This window comes from Trichoderma citrinoviride (genome assembly GCF_003025115.1).
Source record: "Trichoderma citrinoviride strain TUCIM 6016 unplaced genomic scaffold BBK36scaffold_14, whole genome shotgun sequence".
In the NCBI taxonomy this organism is placed as follows: domain Eukaryota; kingdom Fungi; phylum Ascomycota; class Sordariomycetes; order Hypocreales; family Hypocreaceae; genus Trichoderma; species Trichoderma citrinoviride.
Genome location: NW_020194722.1, coordinates 749,509 through 762,051, shown reverse-complemented (window position 1 = coordinate 762,051; position 12,543 = coordinate 749,509). Strand labels below are relative to the sequence as shown.

The window sequence follows — 12,543 nt, the reverse complement described above, 5'->3', positions numbered from 1 at the left end:
ATTCATATGCCGTGCATGTACATGTACATGTCATCGTTCCGACCCATAGGCAAACGGTTCCCGTTTATTTCGCACGACAGCGTTTCTGGTGTCAGTGTACAGGCAACGGCTGCTAGAAGTGATCTTTTTGAAACCATTTAATTACATTGATAATGAGTGAACCGGAAAGGAGACAAAGAGTAAGATAGGAAAATCCGATCACCCCCCAAAAACGTACGAGGGGATGTCCGACATACATGTAAATCTCTGCCTCAGGCAACAAATTCTTGTCCTCCTTGGGTCGCTGTCACAATTATGTAATCCTCATCCGCCAAAATGCTCACCAAAGCCGAGTACGGCGCCAATATGAAGCCGAGCTGGAAGAAGATTCATGGATGTTTTCATCATACGAATACCAAGCACTCCGTATTATCCCAACAGCCGCCTCATGTGAAAGCGAACATATAGCGCACACTTTCACCATAGCTCTTATCAATCTTCATTAACACCGCGTAACCACACAAGTGCGCTCCAGAAAATGAGCTTCTCACGACCGCGGTGATGAAGAAATCAATTGCTTGCGGCGCATGTCGAACTTCGAAGAGACGAGTGAGTCAATGTCGATGCTGCCTTACTGATCCCTGCTGATTAATCCAGTGCATTCATTCTGGTGGGCCGCCGTGTATCCGCTGCAAGGAACGAGGCGATGAATGCATCTTCCCTCCCAAAGGCACCTCCTTCATATTCCGACGCTCACGGCTTGAGCGCCAGCAACGTGCTGCATCGTCTGCCCTGCCAACCGATGTCAGCACTGTATCTTCCCTCTTATCCGCCGCCGCCGGGCCTCAAGGCGAGGCTACAGATGACCCGGACGAGCAGCCCAAGGTCAACCTATGGGAGAAGGACCCTCTGGAATACGTGACGGATGAAGTCAAGGAGAGCTACATGAGATGTTCGTACAAGTGGTCCTTCCACCACATGCCTACTTTCTTTGCACAAATCCGGAACAAAACCTTGGATCGGTCCGTTGCCTGGGCGATGTTGGCCATTACCGTGCGGTTCTCTCAGAAACCTCCCGAGGGGTTTTCCAGCCAGATCCAAACTAGCAACTATTTCGCCGCGCACACCAGATCCCTTATTCTCCCGTCGATCGATGAACCGAGCTTGCAGCGGATACAGGTTCTTCTCATGCTCACGGGCCATTCATGGGGGTCGGGCGAAGGCAGACGCGCATGGGTGTACCTCGGAATGGCCGTGAGGATGGCCCAGATCATGGGTTTATTCGAAGATACGCCAGTCACGTCTCCGGACACCCAAGACTTCATCCACGGAGAGGAACGACGGCGAACTGCTTGGACTTGCTTTCTAATGGACAGCCTCTTGAGCGGCGGCAAAGGACGTGAGCGATTGCTTTCTGCGGATAGCATGCAGATCCAGCTGCCCTGCGATACGAGCAACTTCATCTTCGGCGAATCGGTCCTCTGTCCCTTCATCGAAGGCTTTCGATCCGATGGCACTGCAAAACTCCCGCGTGGAAACATGGGCATTGTCGCCTACAGTATGAGGGTTGCTGACATTTGGGGTGCCGTCGCGAAATGGTCTTGCTCTTCGCACCCAAACAACACGCCTCCCTGGCAAGCAGAATCAGAACTCCAGCGCTTGCTTGTACGGCTCAACGCCTGGAAAGACTCATTACCTCCTCGCCTGCGCTATGATCTGTCTCTACTGCACGCCCACAGTGTCCAGAATCAAGGACAGGCGTACTGCTATATGCACTGCATCCATTTCATGTCGGTCATATTCCTCTATCGATCATATTTGCCCGAATTGGAAATGCACGAGGAAGCGGAGCATGAGAACGGCGACAGGAACCAGTGGACTGAGTTCTCTTGCAAAGAGCTTGCAAAAGTTGCTGACCAGGTGTGCGAAATGCTCCAGGACATCCGTGGATTTGGCTTCTTCTTTTTGCGCGGCTTGGTTCCTTGGATAGGCTTTACCATTTACACAGCGATTGGAACATTGCTGTATTTCTGGCATTTCCCTCACGTTGATGAGGGTGATCCGCAGATTGAAAGCTGGAGGCAGCGCATCATTGATGGATGTGTTTTCCTCAAGGACATGAGGCAAGCCTGGCCAATGGCTGACACCTGGGTACGTCGGTCTCTACCAAATCTCTTGATACCGCTACAAAGGATCGTCACTAATTTCCCTTTCTTTGTCTAGCGTGAGACGATCAAGGCAATGCACATATTCTATAGCAATGTCAAGTCCAAGGGCAATCAGGCCATGAGTCCAAGTGCTCGCCGAGAGATGCGCAACGCCATCATCGACTATGGTGCGTTGCAACCATCTCCTGTTCAGCCAGCCGACAGTTGCAGCGAAGAAGATGCCATGGTACGTCTATTTCTATGCGTGAGGCTTTCGCTCTAGCCTATGGCTTACACGTCGGACAGGTTGTGTCTGAACAAGCACAAATGAGAACGGAAGATGTCAACATGAATGAGCTGAATACGAGCGCGTTGAAATCGAACGCAATGGACACGACCGAGATGAATCCGAATGAGCTGGACACAAGTGAAATCAGTCCAAATGAGACGGAGCTGATATCACACGAATTTGGCGTGGTACCGCCTGCTGATTACGATCTTTTTGATACGCATTTCGACATTGACTCTGCGATGCAGGCGTCGTTTGCCGACGCAACCCAGGGCTTTTGGGAGGGATTTCCAGGAAACGTTGAGGTATCAGGATGGTGATATGAAGGCGTTCAGGAGTGACTTCCAGCACAAAGCTCTTCCCCTCTACTCTATCTGCAGCAAAGTTTGGCTATTTGAAGACATACCATTTTCTGGAACGCACCTTGTGTCTTTTGGCGACACTCCACAGATTGTAACCATTGTCAGCTTTTGCTTCTCAAAGTGTTATTATCATTGTTCTCGAGTCATACCCGAGTGTCCAATGATGATAGGTATTTCAAGGTGTAGTCTTGATGGATGCGGCGAACAACAACCGCAAGGAATCAGGACTGACCTGATGTAAAACCTCTCTCTGAAAGCTCGAGAGACAGCCTACCGCAACCTGGTTTCGGAAACTATTCATTTACTAGCAGCTGCAAACCTCAGTACGGCACTTGTCAACCTGAATGGCTAAGCCGAAAGACAAGCGGCATTGTTGAGCAGACCCCAGAATTATATCCCCAGCAACCCAAGTCTCGTCCATAATTGGCCGCTCTGCCGCTATGTGCGACGATTGTTCGGAAGATAGCGAGCCTCTCGCCGCGCACCCGAACAGTTCCCGATATTCCCGATTCGATCCCACGAGGGGGTGGCGATGTTTCCCGTTAGACGTCTCAGATCTGCCGTGGCATTACGTACAGGATACAACGGACCCTGTTATTGTCGTTGTTGTTGTTGACCAAAAGAGTACAATCGCGGCAGTGATGGACGGCCTAGTATCTCACTTCTGTGACACATTCAAGACAACTGGCAGGGCTTTGTGTGGCAATGGCAGCACAAATCACTGGAAGATGCCTTTGTGTTGCAGTGAGCCGTGAGTGTGTGCTATCAAGGACATACACATTTGGTGACCAAGCTCCGCGTCGGGTTCATACGTCCAGCCAAGGTAGCCAGCGGCCCCCAGAGCCGGATCTCCTCTTTCTGAAGTCCATTACAATGGAGCTTTTCGGCTGCGAATCATACATAATGACACAAGAACAAGCGGGGTCTCGTTATTAGAGAAAGGCGATAAGACATGCACAACAATGTGCTCTCAGATAGTTATACCATGGAGCAATAGACAGAAAAGCAGGAGAGACAATCATTCAATGGACAGCTATTCATCATTCTCTCTCGATGGGCACTGGTGACTGTAACCGTGTCTACACGATGCGCTCGCTATGGCCTTCTTCTCCAGGCTATCACACCTCTACCGTTATGATTCACATATCTCCGGTGGTCTCGCGTACGTATTCTCTGTCAACGATCCAGCATTATGGCTTGACACTACAGCCTTAAACAAGCTTTCCGATTGATGGGCTTAATTGTGGATTCTCAATGCCGGTCTGTCGGTTTCTTTTCGTTGACCCCTCCATTTCGTTGGCCCAACGTTCACAATCGCCTAACAGGCTGAATCAACCTCATCTTAGTGGGAGTGGTATTTACCCAAAACTTTGTCTCTACAGAGCTCTTGTCCGATAGCATCTGTAGCCAGATATCCAGAGCTCTTTGTACAATCGTCAACGATATTGGTTATCGTTATTCGACCTATCTAGAAGAATTTCAATGGTTCTCTCTTCTTCAGTATGATGCCCCGCGATACGGCCTGCATGGGCCTGCATTTGCGGCAACTGCGGCGTATGCGGCCTGTTAATGGCCTTTCGAGTCCATTAACGTCGCAAGCAATCTGGAGACATTGCAGGGTTCGACGGCAATCAGCAGGCACTCTTGGGGGAGCACTGCATGAAGAACGTGTGATTGTTAAACGTTCGGGCAAAGACATCCAACACATCCTATACCAGGGTTACGCGGGATGCGTGGAACAGGACGGGCTTGGATGCCGCCAGTGGTTCGACTCGAACGACTACTCCCTGAAGGAAATATGTGCTCACTGCGTCAACACCACAATATTGACAAGATCACCGAGATTCCGATGGCCGAGGACAGCGGCGGCGTCTGCGGCATGTAATTGCAACTCCACGAGGCTGTCAGAATGGCATTTCAGGTTGTAGATTGTAGAATGGAGCGGCCATGGAGCCGGGCAGCGTGGCTTCAACACAATATATAAATCACGACGGGATCCAAGCCTCCTACAACCTGAGAGAGCGCCCATCAACAACTCATTCATCAGTTCATTACGCCATAACTTCTTCTCCTGAAAACCATCAGTCTAACGCAAAAATGGTTGCCACTATCCGTCAGTACAAGGCTGCCTGTGTTCAAGCCGAGCCAGGCTGGTTCGACTTGGAAAAGTCCGTCCAAAAGACCATCAAGCTCATCACCGAGGCTGGTGAGAAGGGGTGCAAGCTTATCGCTTTTCCTGAGTTGTGTGAGTACATTGATGCATCAACAGTCGAGGATGTTACGCTGATACCCTCTTTTAGGGATTCCTGGGTACGAGATACCGAGACTGACAACTGTAACCAAGATTTGGAGCTGATTGTAATGATAGATACACCTATTGGGGATGGCGCGTCAACTACCAAGACTCTTTGCCTCTGCTCAAAGAGTACCACAAGAACAGTCTGCGTCCTGACTCTGAAGAGATGCGCCGCATTCGATCTGCTGCCCGCAAAGCTCAAATCTATGTGTCGCTAGGTTACTCCGAGATCGAGGGCAACAGCATGTATATTGCCCAGATTATCATTGATCCTAGTGGCGATGTCATCAACCACCGCCGCAAGATCAAGCCCACGCATGTTGAGAAGCTCGTGTTTGGTGAGGGAACTGGCGACTCTTTGATCAGTGTGGTCGAAACTGAGATCGGTAACCTTGGCCACCTCAACTGCTGGGAGAACGTGAGTTACCATTGGCCTTATATCCCATCTGATTCATTCGTTGACGCCCTCCAGATGAACCCTTTCCTCAAGGCAAACGCTTGCGCTCAATACGAGCAGGTTCACGTTGCTGCTTGGCCCGTTTACCCTCCCGCATCCACTCTGCAGTACCCCGACCCCTACACAAACATCTCTGAGGTGCAATCTGAGCTCGTGACTCCCGCTTATGCGTATGAAACGGGCACTTGGACGCTCGCTCCCAGCCAAGTCGTCACTCGAGAGGGTGCCCGACTTAACCTTCCCCCGCGTTTGCGAAACGATGAAGCCGCTGTTGACGCCGAAGCTGCCGTGATCGGCAATGGTTTTGCACGCATCTACCGCCCAGATGGTTTCCGCGCTGTTCAGGAGCCGCCCAAGGACTTTGAGGGAATCTTCATTGTGGACATCGATCTCGATGAGAACCTCCTGACCAAGCGCCTGGCTGACTTTGTATGTATTCTGCCTATTGGGTGAACGTCGAACATTGCACTAACTGACGAACTGCGCAAACAGGGTGGCCACTACATGCGACCCGACTTGATCCGTCTTTTGGTCGACAAGACGCCCAAGACGTTCCTCGTGGACGCTGACAATGTCGATCCCAAGAACTTCCCGAGCTCGTTGCAGCGCCTTGGCTTAGACAAGCCTCTGCCTGCACCGGAGGAGTAGACTTCTGGGTTCGAAGATGGAGTCAGAGGAACCGGCTCGTGAAGGCAAAACTCGGCATGAAATTATTAGCTGATAGGATGTAGCCTCACCTTACTTGGTTAATTACTGTATTCCTCTTCATGATACAGGTGGATGTTTTGTTATGTGAATAACGACAAAAAGCAACTACCTATGCTCACATTGTGAGTCAAAGCCACTCGAGTCACCGAAGGCTTCATTAGATATGACCATACGGCGTAAAAGATTGATATCCCAATAAATCACATCTTCAGGGCTATATTACGGGTTGTAGAAGCTGACGTCGTCGCGGACAGTAGAGGAGAAGGTAGCTTTATAGGGTAATATTGCATGTTGCTCCGGCTCAACCTGAGAAGGATTATCTTTTATTCGCAGAGTTCACTGAATTTCTTACAAAACCTATTCTGCAATGTTAATGCCCTACCTATCTAGTTAAAATCCACGACGGAATACAATGTACATAGGAGTATGCTTATGTATGTCGCAGCTGCCGACTTCAGCATCCCAAATCACTACTAGGGGGGTCTCAAAACCGACCGCGTTTTTGAGAGTTCCCTAGTATACTCCGTAGATAAACAATCTCAACCTCCGTAGTCTCCCTTCAGAAGAACTTGCCGGCCAGTGACCCACATTCTGTCCTCTTAAGACCCTCGACATTTATCTACCGATGGTATATCCCGTAGTGCCGCTTTGCTGGAACGAGTGGGATAACGCGGAGTACGTGGGTACGTCAACTACTCCGTAGAGCCTGGGATGTTCGTCTTTTGGCCCGGAGAAGGGCGGACTTTTCCGCCCTATGCTCCCCATTGTGAGTTGGGTTAGTCACCACAACGAAGGCGGAACATTATTTGTCCGATTAATTGCTGAAACAGCACTGTCTGCGTTTGCAGGTTAGTGAGCCCGTCTCGAGTGTGAGCAACAGGCTGTCTGTCTTCTGAACAACGCTTGCCATGTAGCTCATCAGCAGCAGCGCGATTCCAAGATAGTCTGGGCCAATTATCACGACGTTATCAAATGACCTGGCCCTCTTGTAACCTCCATTGCGGCAGCTTTGTCGACATTCAGCAAAAGACGCGCTCGTGGGACCCGCAAGCGAATCGCCGCCGGAGACACCTAGAACCTGACTAACTGCAGTGCTCTCCTCTCATCTCCCCCTCTGTCGACATGGAAGACACATTAATCGGAGGCGTGGCGACAACAGCTCCTAAATCATCATCCCACGCGCCGTCCACGAGAAAGAGGCGACACTCATATACGCGCGTTGCTTGGTAAGCATTGACTGTCCTCGTAGTCACTGAGGCGCTCGACTCTTTATTTAGTGACACCCTTCAGTGATGAATGCCAGCGGCGCAAGACAAAATGTAGCGGAGAGAGGCCCTGCAAAGCCTGCAGAGAGAGCAATCACGCCTGCCTCTATGACCGAACGACACGCTTTCGAACTCGTAATCGTGCAGTGTAAGGCTCGCCTCCATCATGTCCGGTGTAAGGTATCTTACCCGCGTTAGGAATGCGACGGAGAGCCAAGCTTCTCCTACGAATACGGTGAATCAGCAAGCTGCGTCTTCCACAGACTCCCGCCCAGGACAGCCTCATCCAGTAGCTGCCCATAACCCAACGCCCTCAGCCCCGTCAAAGGCCAATGGACTGCTCAGCTCCGACTATTACCTTCAGCTGGCCGAGAAGCTTTTAACTGCAGCGAGGCCTCCATCTAACCAAACGGCCAAACCTCAAAACCCATATGATGGTGTCCCTGTCACGTATCTTCTTGAGCAGCTGCTCCTGCATCGGGCAAGCAAATCTCCTGGGAACGTGTTGGCTTTCATCGACAACGATCGCTGGATCAGCATCATTTCATTCTACGAAGAGGAAATTGGTGTTCAGTATCCGTTTCTTAACCTCGAAGAGCTAAAACGCCAGGTCACAGAAAATGGCCCGAGGAGTTCAAATGATGGCCATCATCCGTCATCACAGTCACCGTCGAGCACCAAAGTGAGCCGCAGTCAGATCGAAAATATTGCGATCCACATATTGGCCATCATATCCATCTTCGCAGATGCACGAGCTATAGGGATAGCAAATTCTTGGGTTGAAGAAACATACGCAACGACCGTGGCAAAAACACAACTTCAAAGCGCCATCAATGCCGCCGATTTGTGCTTGCTGATTCTTGCTGTAAGTAGATAGTGAACCCAAGATCACGTATCATTGTGCCCGTCTAATCTCGCTTTGGTTTGAATCAGGCCATCTTCTTCTTCCATAGTGACCGAGAAGTCTTAGCTTGGAGAGCGATTGGCAATGTTCTCCGGCTTCTTCAGGAAAACAGCTCTCGAAATTCGGGCGACCTGAGTCTTCATGAGGGGAGTCAGATTGCAGCGGCGGGCGAAAAGCTTTACTGGTGTGTCTACACACTTGATCGCCGCTGGAGTTTTGGCACAGATTTGCCGTTTGCGGTTCACGACACTGAGATTGACCGACATCCCATGTTAGAGGTGAGTGAGCGATCTTTGCCCTATCAAACCCGCAACCTCAGTCTGACTGGACAACATTTGAACTAGAACGATTCACCTTCAACATCTTACGTGATAAGCATGGTCTCCTATTGTCGCATCTCATCAGATGTGAGAAAATGGTTACTGGAACCCATATCTGGCTCCGCGTCTGATACGACACGCGACTTTCTCGACTTTCGCGTCGTGCAATGGAAGCGCAACTTGCCCGCCAATCTTCAATATGACCCTTCCAAAAAGTATGAGCCAACAAGGGTTGACCGGGGAGAGTACAGAATCCGCCTGCTTCTGTATTTGAGGGCCAACCAAATGAGGATTATCATACACAGGACATCGGCAAATCGCCTCGCATCAAATAACCTTGACTCGTCCACAGCCAATGTCTTGGCTGAAGTATCCCATGATACAATTCGTACCTTGGTTCGGCTCGCCGACGAAACCGATATTTATCACGCACAACATAAGACTTACAACCACTTTCTCGAATCTGCCCTGTCCTCGATGCTTCTGGTGCTGGGCAGCATCAGCGACGATGGCAATCGAGCCTCGTGTCTTCAGGATGCATTCGATGCCGTAGAGCTGATTCAACGTCTGTCACTAACATCACCCGTCTCGCAACGCCTCTTGGAACGGTTACGCAATATTCACGAGGCCATGGATAGCTTTCGAGCTCGAGGCAGCAGGGCAACATCACAAATGTCGTCAAGTCTTGATGGAACGACATCGCTACCGCAAACAACGTTTAGCCCTGATCGGTCCATGCCATTTGCACGACTCGAAGCCGATCAAGGCTATGACAATGGCTCCAGGACAAACATGGACAGGGCAAGGGCATCTGAGCAGCCATTGGCGGTTTCGGTATTGTCCGGTCGCAACGGGGCTGAGAGGGACCAGCAACAGCGCAGAATAATGGGGTATTCTTTGGGCGGAAATCAGACTATGGCGTCGCCGTCTCAATCTTTCCCTCAAACGTCGTCAGCCGCTGGCATTACTACTGTATCGCCGGATATATCGCACTCAAGGCGTGGATTCGACATGTCCGGAACTATCCTTAATTTGGCTACTGACTTGCCTTTCATGAATTTCCCTGAGCTGGGCCAGTTTTTTGACGATAACCCGGTCAATTTCACGTTTTAAAAGGATGGGCGCGAGGCGAAATTGGTATGAATGGGCAACTAATCTCTCTGTCTTCTTATCTTATTTCAATATACCTCCTGCTGGAATCAGAATGATGCCATGTTGCTGTATGCTAGACTCTGAGCTATGGGTAACACCAATATCTAGGTACTTTATTCTGTCCCTCCGGTGAACAACTGCCGTGACCCGATATGGAAACCCAGCGGACGGAACATCGCTATGGATGGCCGGCAGCTGAACCGCCTCGAAAGTTATAGCTTGAAATAGCACATAAATCAGGCGGGTTCCTGGATAATGATACGATAGATAGCCGACACAGACGGGCATATGCCGGCTTTCGTCAAAGCCAACCAATTGAGGCCAAAGGGTTCTGCAAGGCTGGCCCATTTTGCCCCCATCTTGTAAGCGCAAAAACATCGCAACTCCTCGGGACAGTAACCTTTGTTAGTACTCGTGGAAAGTAGGTATGCGATACATATGCCCTTTAGCTCTATATAATTGGGGTAAACTTGACAGCAGTTTCATTCTATAAAATTTCACAAAACTTCAGATATTTTGGTATGCTTTTTCTTTCAGTCTGTTTATTCACAACGTGAAGAAAGAGAAAAACACGTGGTGGAGGCAGAAGACTTATCTTACCTGATGTGATGGAGCGGCCGAGATTCTCTAAAGCGGGGATTCATATCGTGTCCCATTCATTGTCTGACATACTTGGGAAGGAATCTCACCATTATAAAGTCCGTATTACTTACAACACACATAATAGGAAAGTGCTCTCATTGAACGGCGGTGTAGGTAAGTTTGCCAGTCTTCATTGGTGGGTTATTCACCGTGTCTCTTCATTCGAATCTATTTCGCGGCATTCGAAACCGACTGTGAGCGAAACCTTGTACTTTGTAAGTCAGCTGTGGAACGCGAGTTGAGCAGAGACTCAAGCAACGTCTCCAGGGAATCTACATATAAAAGAGCAAGTATGTCTCGGAACTACAGCTACATGACCAACTCTGACAAGCTCGATTGAACTTTGACTGATACGACTACATTCAATTACCTATATCAAGCAACATTCATCATTCCTTTTTACTCCAATCAAACAAAATGCTTTCACTCAAGTCAACCATTGTCCTTGCCCTGGGCTATGCAAGCACCGTCCTTGCCGTCGAATACAACAAAGACGCCCGACCTGCTATTCCCGTCCCCTGTGAAGGCGACGAGCTCGCCATCTCCTCTCCGCGCACCAACTCAACCGCAGGCACCGAGAATGCCTCTCTTGAAGAGAGACAGTCGTGCGGTTGGAGCGGCACTTTCTATGAACAATCAGGCTGCTCTGCATCTGGCAGCCAATTCACGCAATGCACTGGAGGCGCTGGCTGCGTTCTCACCAACTCCGTTCTAGCATTTGGCTTCCAGAGCGTCAAAGCCTTCGACACCTCATGTGATCTGTTCATCTGGAACGGAGACTGCAGCAGCGGCTACAGTTATTACATTCCTCGCAACACGGCCTCTGGTGTCTGTTGGGGTGGATTTGGCACTGGCCATGGCTACTCGGTTGGCTGTTAAGTTCGGGTGAAGAGTTCGATCCCCCTTCCTAGAAATTGAACTGCATTCCCGAAACCATCGCGTTATTTGGAAATGGTGAAAAAATCCAGGGGATAGCTGAGCCGTATGTCTGTTAGACATCTTGCTCGCCCGGTTATAGATTAGAATAACAATGCAATGAAGAGTTGTGTAAACAACCTGAAGCCATCGCGAGTGACTCTCTCCTTATCTCTCCCAGAGGATAATCCGATCCGGGGATCAACCTCACATAGCTGAGGGTATAAGCTTACAGTATGCTTCGCAATACCCATAATTATCCCTGCAGCGTATATGTGAGAAGCCCCGACCAACTTTGCGCGAAGGGCGGGAAAAGACATAGATGGGGCAGGAATTCGGGGATAATGTAACCTTAGGCTGGACAACCATCCATCTAGCGTACTGCTGTCAGTAATACTTGTGTCATACTGAGTACCTCGGGAAAAGATTGACGCAGGTTGAACAGTGGGTAGGTTCTGAACAACTATTATGCCAAAGGCAGTAGATCATCGTCATGTTATTGACCATGATGTGCTTAGCAGAATTCACGGGAGGTGTAAGCACGAATAATCACATGAAGCATTTCGAATTGAAGATCAACACGCGAATGCTTCAAAACTTATGGCGCCATTTTCCAAAGATGTGTCCTTTGTCTTTGTCAAATCACTAACGACGTTTACATGTTCTTGTTGCTCACTGAAACGGCAATCTTCCCGTTGTTGGGTGTGTTAGCGAGTGTTCTTTGCATTTCCCCTGACGTGCTCTCTGGGGTTGATCCTCCGGATCCGTACAAGTTTGGCAGGCAAACTATGAATATGATGCTACCCTATTACTGTATTGGGTGCTCGTTCAAGTGATAACAGAGGGCCAGTCGTCCTCACCGAACGGCATATTGGTTGTTAATGTGACTGTCATAGAACCAACTGGTCTATGGGATATCAGTGTCTTGTGAAGTCTATGATGATTCAGCAAAGGTCTAAGTTAAACACTTTCAGCTCTCTGTTGCTGCATAAGGTATATACGTCCGCACCAAAGGAGCGAGACCAGAAGGATAACTTGAGCGTTGTTGTAGTAGAATGACTGCTGTGACGAACCAATTTCAGTATCTATTAGTATTTCACGCATAGG

General features: G+C 49.6%; 4 protein-coding genes across 4 annotated transcripts; all 4 read left to right on the top strand.

Moving 5' to 3' along the window:
- Positions 1 to 540: 540 nt before the first annotated feature.
- BBK36DRAFT_1183224 (hypothetical protein) lies at positions 541 to 2,409 on the top strand (the record flags this gene model as incomplete). Its single annotated transcript, XM_024896346.1, has 3 exons — positions 541 to 588; positions 637 to 2,130; positions 2,203 to 2,409. The coding sequence occupies 3 exons, from the start codon at positions 541 to 543 to the stop codon at positions 2,407 to 2,409; spliced, it is 1,749 nt and encodes a 582-aa protein (XP_024746525.1).
- Positions 2,410 to 4,874: 2,465 nt separating this feature from the next.
- BBK36DRAFT_1127409 (Carbon/nitrogen hydrolase-like protein) lies at positions 4,875 to 6,178 on the top strand (the record flags this gene model as incomplete). Its single annotated transcript, XM_024891496.1, has 4 exons — positions 4,875 to 5,022; positions 5,130 to 5,491; positions 5,546 to 5,959; positions 6,023 to 6,178. The coding sequence occupies 4 exons, from the start codon at positions 4,875 to 4,877 to the stop codon at positions 6,176 to 6,178; spliced, it is 1,080 nt and encodes a 359-aa protein (XP_024746524.1).
- A 685-nt stretch (positions 6,179 to 6,863) lies between these two features.
- Positions 6,864 to 9,840, top strand: BBK36DRAFT_1183211 (hypothetical protein; the record flags this gene model as incomplete). The annotated part of the gene is made up of 6 exons (XM_024896345.1): positions 6,864 to 6,921; positions 7,096 to 7,121; positions 7,331 to 7,464; positions 7,651 to 8,368; positions 8,437 to 8,685; positions 8,752 to 9,840. 6 exons carry the CDS (start codon positions 6,864 to 6,866, stop codon positions 9,838 to 9,840), a joined length of 2,274 nt encoding a protein of 757 aa, XP_024746523.1.
- A 1,098-nt stretch (positions 9,841 to 10,938) lies between these two features.
- BBK36DRAFT_1144258 (hypothetical protein) lies at positions 10,939 to 11,400 on the top strand (the record flags this gene model as incomplete). The annotated part of the gene is made up of 1 exon (XM_024893664.1): positions 10,939 to 11,400. One exon carries the CDS (start codon positions 10,939 to 10,941, stop codon positions 11,398 to 11,400), a length of 462 nt encoding a protein of 153 aa, XP_024746522.1.
- Positions 11,401 to 12,543: the final 1,143 nt, after the last annotated feature.